This window comes from Zerene cesonia, chromosome 2 (assembly GCF_012273895.1).
Source record: "Zerene cesonia ecotype Mississippi chromosome 2, Zerene_cesonia_1.1, whole genome shotgun sequence".
In the NCBI taxonomy this organism is placed as follows: domain Eukaryota; kingdom Metazoa; phylum Arthropoda; class Insecta; order Lepidoptera; family Pieridae; genus Zerene; species Zerene cesonia.
Genome location: NC_052103.1, coordinates 892,666 through 904,556, shown reverse-complemented (window position 1 = coordinate 904,556; position 11,891 = coordinate 892,666). Strand labels below are relative to the sequence as shown.

Below are 11,891 nucleotides of genomic sequence, written 5' to 3'. Positions count from 1 at the left end.
TTTTTCTATTCTTTCAAAATTTCTCATTTATAAAGCATTTTCAATGCTATAAAACTAAAAATTAAATTAAACTTGATTTATTTACGAGTAGGTAACCGACTCATAAAAGTTGTAGAGGATATACTCGTAAATATAACTAGTATTCAATAATAGGACAGTAAACGTTTCAATGTTACCTATTAACATATTCTCCCAGGATGTTAGCTCGACCGTCACCCAACTGCCCAACCCACAAACCATACTGATGACCTCCGTATCTAAAATTATGATATATTTGTAAAAAAACGTAGGTGGGTGAAATCCATACTAATTGTTATGTGCAAAATATTCTGGTAATTGCCATACCATGTTTTGTATGTTTAAACCGACGAAACATATTTCAATAAATTCGGATTAAGAGAGGTATTGAACTTATTAAGCCCATATTCCCATATCTTTTTATCACAAAAATAAAAATGTAATTATTTAAGGCTTGTTGAACTATAATACATATTAAGCGCAGGATAGTATCAAGTTATCTGTGGTGCAAGCAAGAAAGCTTATATGATATACCTAATTCAAACAAAATCAGAACGGTGAGACGTCTTTCGGATCAAAAGCATTATGAGGCTAAATTTCTTACAAAATATATGCTCTATTAAAAATTCCGTACAAATATTACTATCCTACACCCACATGAGTTATTCCCGCATAATTTTGGTTCTCGTGATTTCTGGGATAAAATTTAGCATTTAGCTTGTCGGCTTTCGCAGGTGACAAGCTATCTTTGTGCAAAATTACATTTGAATTGATTTATTGATTTAGGTGTGATGAATAGACAGACAGAGTTCCTGTCGCATTGATGATGGAAGTAGCTATTTTAATCATAATATTACGCGAAATCTCCTAAAAAAATATAAAAATGTATTCCATGCAATTTAGTTTATAAATATGACTAAAAGCACAGATAATTATCCAAAAGTATACCTATGAGCAACGGGTAAAGCACCATATGGTAGTTTCTTGCCAGCTACAAATTCAACGAATTCCTCGCGTGTTGTTATTTCAATATCCATATCTAGAATATTATTTAATACATCCTCAGATACACAAACCAGGCGCAAATTTCGCTCCAGTGGTCGAGGAGTCACCTACAATTTATTAGTAGTAAATTTATTAAAAATTTATTTGTTAAAAAATATGCATAATATCTATGAAACAGTTAAGATAGGATCAACAAATAACACAGATTACGGACAAGTTAATTGGAAGTTTACCTCGGAAAAAACTACGTTTTTTATATTAGCCAGAACTTCATCATGATTTTCATCAATAGGCAATAAAATATATTTTGGATACTGACTAAATCTCCATTCGGTTAAATTTTTTAAAAGTTTAGTATTTTCACCCTCCATTTTCATTGTGGTAGTTCCACGATGGATTTCTCGTATTAAAAATTAAAATTATTAAATTAAATTTAAAACTAGTGACGTAGTCTAACTAAATTATAATGACATAATTATATTTATGATACCAATGAAATGCTTTTTTTAGAAGATTAATAGTTATTATACACCATGAAAACGCTTTATTTATAAACGATATTTTGTCAAATCCACGGTGTTAAAATCTAAATAAAAATAGGCATAATTTGAGTATTTAAAAATTACGTATAATATACTGTTCGTATAAATTATTATTATTTTCTAAAGATTAAAGTTACTTGTCTTATCGAGATCGCATCACTAAAGAGAATACACGATCGTGTATGACTATTGACATTTGACATGACAGTGGCATAATATAAAAAAAACTTCATAACCTAAATCTTGGCCTCTTCTCGTTAACAAGTTAAACGAGGTTACATAAACCGTTATAATTTATGAATTATTCTCAACCTACTAGTTTCTACTTTGAATATGGTGTACACAGAAGCATATATTAAAGAAAAGTTAACAAAGGAGCTGGATGCGGTTCATGTTGTAAGTACGAACTGTCAAAATATCGTATACACGTCTGCATTAGGTTGTTTTGTTACTTTAAAATATGTAATGTAATACCATTGAATGATAAGTGAAAACTAGAGGAAATCGCAATGAGTAAGCGCGCCGATCCGGATAAATTTACAGTAACAAAAGACGCGCTACTTCCCGGTTTATTTTTCGCACTTTTGATACGATGGTGCGTTGCGGCATATCCGTATTCCGGTTACAAAAAACCTCCGATGTACGGCGATTATGAGGCGCAGCGTCACTGGCAAGAAATAACAGTGCAAACAGCCGCGATTAATTGGTATAGAAATACGACGCACAACGATCTTCAATATTGGGGGTTAGACTATCCCCCGTTGACGGCGTATCACAGTTTTCTTATGGGATTGATTGCTGACTGGATAGATCCAGAGTCTGTACGACTATTCGCATCTAGAGGCTACGAAAACGACAGCCATAAAACCTTCATGAGATGGACTGTATTCTTAAGTGATTTATATTTCTATGTCACAGCTGTATTGTGCCTCTGTATAGACGCGGAAAGAATCAAGCCAAAGGATGATAAAAATGTGTTTAAAAGAGCTGATATATCTACTATACTGTTTCTATTGTACCCTGGTATAATACTTATTGATCATGGGCATTTTCAGTACAATTGTGTGTCATTAGGCTTATTTTTGTGGGCGACATTCTTCATTGTTGCTATAGAGAATGACACTTTAGCGACAATATTCTTTGTTTTAGCTCTTAACTATAAGCAAATGGAACTATACCACGCTTTTCCATTTTTCTTTTATTTATTACGAAAATGTTTTATGGGAGTGCCAAACAGGGGTTGGAAGTTGCATATTCTAAGTAGATTTAATAAGCTTGCCATAGCTGTTATATCATGCTTCATAATTATATGGTGCCCATTCATAACATCCTGGGAAAACATGCTTCCAGTCATCCAAAGACTGTTTCCGTTCAAAAGAGGAGTTTTTGAGGACAAAGTGTCAAATTTCTGGTGTACAGTCAATGTGTTCATTAAACTTAAGAATGTGTATACCAACGATGAAATGGTCAAAATGTGCTTCTTAACAACTTTAATGGCATCAATGCCATCATGTTTGGATCTATTTTTTAGGATAAACCGTAAAAAGTTTGTACTGTCACTTATCAATGTGTCGTTAGCTTTTTTCCTATTTTCATTTCAAGTGCATGAGAAGACGATTTTGCTAGCAGCAATCCCTGTGGCGTTGCACCTCCCGAATGATCCGTTCATGTGTTTTTGGTTCCTTCTATTGTCAACTTTTAGTATGTTGCCTTTATTATTAAAGGATCAGTTATTGGTTCCTTATATAGCTACAGCCCTAATATATATTTCGTTTTACAGTATAGCTCTGAAATTGGCTAAACCAAATTCATGGTTCCTATCGTTTGTAAATGCGAGTTGTGTTTATAAAATCACCAATCTGAACACAAAATACAATTCTGTATTACTGAAGTTATTGACAACAATATTATTCCTATCGTTACAAAGCATGTTTTGGTTGTTATTAGGTGCGTTATTTGTTAAACCACCTGAGAGATATCCAGATCTATTCCCTTTGCTTATATCGATGTTTTCGTGTTTTCACTTTATATTTTTCTTTGTTTACTTCATGTACCAGCAGATGTCACTGCCAACCGATCTGCCAATTAAAGTGAAGCCAAAGAAAAACAATTAGTTGTATAGTGTAGCGTCAAACATTCCAAAATAAAAGTTTATGCAGTAGTAATGGTTATTTTATTCTCATGATACCTTATCAGATTAAAAAAAGGGACCTCCGAAATAAGTAGTTGTTTTTTAGCTACTTGTACCGTCATAAATATAAAATGGTCTTTTTTTATATGGAAAATAAAAAAAGCTTGAGTTTGTTTCTTTTTCGGCTATACTTGATAATAGTGACATTATGTCTGTCAAAGTGGAAACATTTAATGGTTTTTTTTTATGAGAAAAGTAAAATTGTATTTATCTATCATCATCTAACCTTTTACTTATTGTTTTGCTGCCAAAACATTTCTATGAAACAATATTTTTTATTTCTTGTATAAAATATACTAAAACTCTTTGAAGATTTATTTGAAACTAGCTGCGCCTCGCGGTTTCACCCGCGTAAGTCCGTATCCCGTAGGAAGTTGCCTATATGTTATTCCAGTTGTCCAGCTGTCTACGTGCCAAATGTCATTACAATCGGTACAGTAGTTTTTGCGTGAGTGTAACAAACACACACACGCATCCTTGCAAACTTTCGCATTTATAATATTAGTAGAGTTATTTATTTATTATTCATACTTTGAGGATCAGTGACCATACAATAATGAGTTTATCTTATTACCCTGATTAGCATCGCCAATATTAAACGATTTCCTTACGTATACTCTGTATAAGGATAAGACACTGGTTGTTGCGTTTTTTTTTCATATCATAGTGGACAGCTGAGCTGGTGTTTCGCCTGATGGTAATCTATCCATCGCCCATGAACATTCGCAGAAGAAATGCGTCTACGAATACGCTGTCCACTTTTAAGGGGTAAGGAATAGCGAAACGATTGACAACTAGAAAGACTGAATGGATTGGGAAGGTTGAAGAGATGGAAACGGGCCTCCGACTCCGCCACACCGTACGAAACACAACAGCAAGCTACTATTTCACGACAGCCTTCTGTAGGGGTGTGGTACATCCCCGGTGCGAGCCGGCCCGATTCGTGCCGGCGCCTGGTCGACTCCCATATAAAAATAAGATTTTTAAAACTAGATATATTTATTACAGGAAGTCATTGATGAAAGTGACGGTTGCGGAGCGAAGTTCTCCGTTGTGATCGTGTCTGATAAGTTTCAAGGAAAGCCATTGTTGGCGCGACATAGGTATTTTTGTTATCTATTTTACTCCTTTATACATTAATCCCTATTGCTAATATGGATGCGCACTTGTTGCTGTGTCTGTCTGTCTGTCACTACTTTACTCCTTAATGTCTGAAGGGATTTAGATGAAATTTGGAAAAGATAGTTTGAGAGAGGATTTTAATAGTTTTTCAAAATCATCTGTCGAGGAATCGTGAATTGCATGGGAACGAGAATTATACTGGACGGATGTGTATTTTATTCTTTTTGAGTACGCGGGCGGAATAATGGTACATGGGTATGTTGAACTAGCTGCTAACCACGGCTTTGTCAGCTTCGTTCAACAAATTCCCGAAGGACAGATGCTTCAGCGCGGTAAAAAGTAGCCTATTTCACTCACTAGCCTTCTTCCTGTCACTAGACACTATAAGTACACTATAAGTACACATGGAGGCCATAAATTATTGTAAATCTCGCTACGAATATTTAAGTACTCGCCCCTCTGTAGATGTTTCAAGGTCATTTTGTATAACATAATAACAAAAGGATACAAAATTTAAATTTCATATTATGAATATCAATTTAAAATTCGAATTTCAGGCTCGTCAACTCAGTGCTAGAGGAGGAGTTGAAGACGATACACGCGTTCAGTCAGAAAACGCTCACAGTGGAACAATGGAAGAAGTGATTTAATATATGTAAATACAATCGAATGTAACGATCTGCTGTTTTATTGTTCTCTCTGGTAGTTAGATATGGATCGGTATTATTGTGTTAAGTTGTCCGCGCCGGGGAAGGTTATTTTGCACGGGGAGCATTCAGTCGTGTTTGGGAAAACGGCAATAGCAGTTAGTGTGGGGCTGCGTTCATCGATTTGCATCAAGGTAACATTTTGAATGTACATGATGTGTATGAAAGGTGGAGGTTCGATACACAAATAAAAACACAGCGCATCTGTCATCCTTCTTTTTAGAATAAGTCACTGAAGATGTTATGTCAATTAAATCATTATATATTATCTATATTCAGTATCTTATCGCGAATGAACGTGTCGTTTAGTAATTAAAGACGCAGGTTGACAAAACTTATAAAAAAAAATATTTGAAAGTAAATTCTTCTTTGTGATATTTTTTATCTCTCATCGTAATGCGAAAAACGTGCGCGTTAAAACTAAAATTAAAGTAAAGTAATGGTTTTCTAAAGCGGTGATTTATATCGAGCTAGAAGACGATTCTCGAAAGAATTTGACTTATTGAAGGTTTACACGCCTTTTTATACCGCCTTGTATTAGAATATAAAATAAATTTATGATTTACTTCAGGTGATGCTCAGGTATATAACTAATATTTCAGGAAATACAAGAATCAGTCTTTAAAGTAAATCTACCAGCTGTTGGATTGCACGAAACTATTTCGCTAGAACTTATTAACAAAGAATTATTGAATCACAAAACATCCTATATCGAAGCTCCAGAGGCGCTTGCACATGAAGAACATTTAACAAGAATTGAGATATTCGTTAAAGATATAATTTCAAATTTCGAACATTTACCGAACGTGAAACAGAACGCGTTACGCAGTTTGTTCTATGTTGTCTTTGGTATCTTTGGCGGGAACGCGTTCGAAAATGGATTGGAGATAACAATTGTTTCTGATTTAACAATTGGCGCTGGGACTGGCAGTTCGGCTTCTTTTGCAGTATGTTTGGCTGGAGCGTTATTGCAATTAGCAAAACTGAAAAAGGGAATCAAGGTTGACCGACTGAGTTTAGATGATAAGAAGCTTATATCCAAATGGGCGTTTAATTGCGAAAAGATTACACATGGTACTCCTTCAGGTAGGCTTAAAGGTTTCATATAGTATTCAACCTCTAACCAATAATACTAGTTTAGTGCTACGAATGTGTTTGCTTAAACGAGTTATGTTTCATCCGTATTAATAATAAAAATATTGTCAATGGTAAAAGCATAGCTTTTTTAATAGAATTAAAAGTTTATTGAGAATTGTTTATATTTAACCTGATGGACTATAAAAGAACAAGTGAGACAATATAGTTGATACTATCAATAAAACGTGTTTTTAGTTTTTTTAACGATTATTTTCCAGGCATAGACAACACAACATCTACGTTCGGCTCGCTAGTGACATTCCGGAAGGGCCAAGAGCCAGGTCTCCTGGACATAAAGTTAGGCTTACGCATATTGCTTGTGGACACTGGCGTCAGTCGGGAGACCAAGGTGTTAGCGGCTAACGTCAGGTCGTTGATGCAGAGGAATAAACAAGCGGTAGACTGTGTTATGGAAGCGATTGATCATATCGCTAAAAGCGCTTTGGAGGTAAGATGAAGTGAATGATTTTTTTTGTTTTTTTTTTTATTGTCTTAGCGGACAACTGATCTGGTGGTTCGCCTGATGGTAAGCGATCATCACCGCACAATCGCAGTGGTAGTGGTTCTGCGAATGCGCTGCCTGGAGAAAGGAATAAGGAAAGGATCATTCCCTTCCCTATCCACGACTGGAAAGAAAGAATGGACTCCCCCGCTCACCGTAAGACACATAGAATTATGCTACTATTTCACGCCAGTGTTCTGTGGGGGTGGTACTTCCCCAGGTGCGAGCTGGCCCAATTCGTGCCGAAGCGTGCTAGACTCCCACATTTAACTAAATTATGTGATTCGAACCCGTGTCTTTCGCCACTCGGCCACCAATGATCTCTGCCGCAATGGAATTTCTGCAACTCTTTCGGTTACATGCCTAAATTATTTCAGCATGAAATGTTGTTACAATTATAATAGTAGTTAATCTAATCCTATCCTACTAATATTATAAATGCGAAAGTTTGTTAGGATGTGTGTGTTTGTTGCTCTTTCACGCAAAAACTACTGAACCGATTACAATGAAATTTGGTACGTAGACAGCTGGACAACTGGAATAACATATAGGCAGATTTTTATCCCGGTATTCCTACGGGATACGGACTTACGCGGGTAGAAACCGCGGGGCGCAGCTAGTATTATAAACGATTGTTTAATTAGAATGTTTTTTTCAGATTTTACAAAATTTCTCGTCTTGTGATCAAAATGGTGGCATCGATGTGAAATATCAATATTTGGCGGTAAGTCTCCATAGTAAAAAGCAAAGTTGCTTCCCGCGTCCGTCTATATGTATGTATGCTTTGATCTTTAAAACTACCCTACGGATTACTGGGGTTTTTTTTAAACAGATAGAGTGATCCAAGAGGATTTTTTTTTAATTATATTGTTATTAACATCTATTAAACGCGTGCAAATCCGCCGGCAGAAGCTAGTAATAAAACAAAGTCCTCCGCCGCGTCTCTGCCTGCTCGCGATACACTAGAGAACTACTGCACTGATTGTCATTCTGTATTCACCAAAGGATAGCGTACTAGACACAGGTTTCAGTTAGTCTAGAAAGTGATATAGGTTTTTTTACCGCAGTGAAACATATATCAATATATATTTATTTATTTACAACTCCTTGATACAATTATACATAACTAAACCTTATTACCATGTGCAATAATTATTTTAAACAAAAGACGGCACCGCTGCAAAAGGAATTCTGCTGGTATTCGTTCGGTGAGTGGAGGAGCCGAAGGCCCATATCCTTTTTCATACCCTTCCCAGTCCTTTCCTTTATTCCTATCGCCAATCCTTTCTTAATCCCTTCCCAAAAAGCCGACAATCCATTAGTAGAGGCGTAAGGTCTGCAATCGACCTTACGCCTCTCCAAATGTTCATGACCCACCAGCTCCATTACCGACTGTAACATTAAAAAAAAATTCATGAGAATCGATCCATCCGTTTACGAGTTTAGTAACTTATGACCTTAGAATGTTTTATATAGAGAGATAATAATAAATTCCAGGAGCTATGGAATATGAATCACTGCCTCCTCGCCTCGCTCGGCGTCTCTCATTCCGCGCTAGAGAGCATTCGCGCGAGCGCGCTGGCCCGCGGGCTGGCGTGCAAGCTGACCGGCGCGGGGGGTGGGGGGTACGAGACTGTTTCATTTATTGGATTTATAATGACATTTGTATAAATCCCAAAGTGTATTTATTTATTAGTCATCATCATCACCAGCCCATATATGTTCCCACTGCTGGGACACAGGCCTCCTGCTGGGGTTCAGGCCATAATCCACCACGCTGGCCAAGTGCGGGTTGGCAGATGTCACATGTCGTAGAACTATTTTGACTCTCGGACATGTCGGTTTCCTTACGATGTTTTCCTTCACCGTTTTAAGCATTGGTGATGTTATGCGCATGTAGGCGCAGATAAATTCAAAAATCAATTTATTTCCTGCACGCTCGCCCGGTTCGAGACCCTGACTTATCGATTTTGAAGTCCGGGGTTCTCACTACGATATTACATAGTATAAAACAACGTCGCTTTCTCTGTCCCTATGTCCATACGTATGCAAAAATCTTTAAAACTACGCAACGGATTTTGATGGTTTTTTTTTTATAGATAGAGATTCAAAGAAAGGATTATATGTATCATGTATTATTGCACCCGTGCCAAGCCGGGCGGATCGCTACTGTGATATAATAAAGTTTTATTATCTGCTTTCTTCTTCTTTTACTATAAATGTGAAAGTTTGTTTGTTTGGATGTTTGTCCGATCACGCTGAATCAAATCAATCAAATCCCGTCAGTAGGACCGGATTTATATGAGTATGAGCTGACTTGGGTGATAGGATACTTTTTATCCCAATTAAATGCTCCCTTGGGATGCAACAGGAATCTTGTTATCCGGGCGGAGCCGGGACGAGCGTATAGTATACTAAAAATATATTTTACAGGTATGCGATCGTTTTGATACCGCCGTCAACAAAGCAGAGTATTGTCGATGAATTAAGCAAAGAGTTATCGGCCAAGGGCTTTGTGGTGACTGACACCATCCTAGGAAGTCCAGGGGTCACATTGGACTCTTGATTGGTGAAATCTCTTAGGTAATTTTAGAATTAATAGTTAGTCTCATATATGTTACCGTTGAAACCCCTTTTTACCTTTTTTAGAATCCGTTTTCCCCAGTTAGAACTAGATGTAGGCAGTAGAGAGGCAAGTAGTAAGTATGTAGTAAAAAGGTAGTGTCTATCTATTATCTACTACCGTTAGACTTGGCTGGCACCGACTTGAAATAAATGAGTGGGTAGCGTTTATAGCAATTATACTATTTTATGAGTGTTTGAAGCCGATTCGGTTTTTGTTACGAAATAATTGTATATTGTCTAAAAATTCTGAATGAAATTTAATGATTTTTTGAAATTTTGAAAGAATAGAAAAAAATTTATCACCGTAGTAACGCCTAGCCTCTCGGCCACCCGTGATCCCGCCACAGTAATCGAATTTCTTCTACTCCTTCGGTTTCATGTGCCTAAGGGGCACTCCACGCCATCTATTGAGATGATTAAGAACCAGCACAACCAATAATACAATACGAAACATTATTTCAATGATTACAATATTGTATCGATGGAACGCGGCCTTTGTTAAATTTAATAAGCATTTCAATGTTATAAAACTAAAAATTAGATTTCTCGTTTGTTGGATGTGTATCCGCTTGAATAAAAAAGTTAGTTGAAAAAAATGATGTCCCTGCGAACCTCTAGTAATTGAATAAAACAGGAAATTAGAAAAGTATTAAATTAATTATAAATAGGATTAACATTGCTTGAATGGGGATAAATTTGACTCAGTTTTGATTACCCACGGTATTCATATGTAGCTTTCCTTATCCCTCAAAAGCGGGCATTGTGCATTCTAAGAGGTCGTGAGCTTCTGCGAATGTTCATGGGCGGTGGTGACCGTTTACCATCAGCCGACCACCAGCTCAGTTGCCCGCTATGACATAAAAAAAAACAACTATATAATTATGTTTTTCCTATATTACCGTCCCTATAATTAAAATGTAACGCTTGATACTGAATTTTTTTTTGACTCAAACATTACACATATGCATTACTGACTTTAATTTTTTTTTTAGTCAGATAAATAATTAAAGTGATATTAAGTTTTTCTCTTCGTGATTAAAATTAATAGATTTTTTTTTTGTTTCAGGGCAAATAATGACAACATATTATTTAAAATTAGTATTAGTAGTGATTAAAGGGTTATTTTATGGGCAAATATCGGGTTACAATAAGTATTATTTATTTATTTATTTTAAAAATAGAAACTGTGGGTAATATAGATAATGTATAATTGGGCGAGCTTATCACTTTTAGTGATCTCTTCCAGGCAACCCCTTATTATTTTAATTGTAAAATGTTTCCATTGCGGTTGTATTTTTTTAATAATAAGTTTTGTAAGTTACGAAGAAAATTTTCATTAAATGTATTTACATTAATTGGTCTACTTTTTGTTTAAAATAATTTATGTCATAAAAAATGCCATATACACAATTTGTTTAATTTGGTTAACTTTTTTTGTTTACACTGTTCAAAACTTTACATCACACGCTGTACGCACATTCCCGCTTTAGTCTCTATATATATAAAATAAATCTGTTTCACTTGCTCACGCTATCACGCGTGAACGGCTGGACCGATTTCAAAAATTCTTTCACGATTAAATACTTGCAATTACACCGAGTGACATAGGCTGTAACGGGTAAAACCAGGAGCAGTTAATTTAATTTATATTTTAAGCAAAAATAATGTAGTTATTAAATTTCTTGATTGATTCCTTGAGTTTCATTTATTGAAAAGTTTTTTTTTTAATAAAGGTAAGTCAAACACATTTTCAATTTCAATTAGTTTATTATTCTTAAAATAAAAATAAATTAATGTAAATTAAATAAAACTTCTTACACAAAATTAATACTGGATGTCAAATGATCACAACACAAAATAATTAGGTATCTAGGTACAAAACTTTCATTCGCGACAAAATAAATTTGTAAGTTCTCAAAATTATTACCATAGATTTTGGCGCGAATCTTAATACATGATCGATGATTAGTTAGATAAAGAAATTTAAAATGCGAATCTTTAACACTAATGTCAAAAATAAAATGTTTTTCATGTTCTGTATT

General features: G+C 35.4%; 3 protein-coding genes across 3 annotated transcripts in view; 2 read left to right on the top strand and 1 right to left on the bottom strand.

Moving 5' to 3' along the window:
- Positions 1 to 1,400, bottom strand: part of LOC119832706 (protein adenylyltransferase SelO-like) — a 10,474-nt gene extending 9,074 nt beyond the window's left edge. The window contains exons 1-3 of the mRNA XM_038356432.1: positions 1,257 to 1,400; positions 967 to 1,130; positions 177 to 257 (exon numbers count right to left, since the gene is read on the bottom strand). Coding sequence (XP_038212360.1) covers positions 177 to 257; positions 967 to 1,130; positions 1,257 to 1,400 — 389 coding nt within the window. The remainder of the gene's footprint in view (positions 1 to 176; positions 258 to 966; positions 1,131 to 1,256) is intronic.
- LOC119832715 (mevalonate kinase) overlaps positions 1 to 11,021 on the top strand; it is a 17,174-nt gene extending 6,153 nt beyond the window's left edge. Inside the window, exons 2-9 of the mRNA XM_038356445.1 lie at positions 4,765 to 4,859; positions 5,436 to 5,719; positions 6,188 to 6,671; positions 6,941 to 7,170; positions 7,883 to 7,948; positions 8,722 to 8,849; positions 9,658 to 9,807; positions 10,916 to 11,021. Of these exons, the coding sequence (XP_038212373.1) occupies positions 5,591 to 5,719; positions 6,188 to 6,671; positions 6,941 to 7,170; positions 7,883 to 7,948; positions 8,722 to 8,849; positions 9,658 to 9,790 (1,170 nt within the window). The 5' untranslated portion in view covers positions 4,765 to 4,859; positions 5,436 to 5,590 and the 3' untranslated portion in view covers positions 9,791 to 9,807; positions 10,916 to 11,021. The remainder of the gene's footprint in view (positions 1 to 4,764; positions 4,860 to 5,435; positions 5,720 to 6,187; positions 6,672 to 6,940; positions 7,171 to 7,882; positions 7,949 to 8,721; positions 8,850 to 9,657; positions 9,808 to 10,915) is intronic.
- LOC119832697 (dolichyl pyrophosphate Man9GlcNAc2 alpha-1,3-glucosyltransferase) lies at positions 1,970 to 3,726 on the top strand. Its single transcript, XM_038356419.1, has one exon. The coding sequence runs from the start codon at positions 2,075 to 2,077 to the stop codon at positions 3,677 to 3,679; it is 1,605 nt and encodes a 534-aa protein (XP_038212347.1). The 5' UTR covers positions 1,970 to 2,074; the 3' UTR covers positions 3,680 to 3,726.
- Positions 11,022 to 11,891: the final 870 nt, after the last annotated feature.

Coding starts and splice junctions, on each gene's coding strand:
- LOC119832697 (XM_038356419.1), top strand. CDS start 2,075: ATGAGTAAGCGCGCCGATCCGGATAAATTTACAGTAACAAAAGACGCG.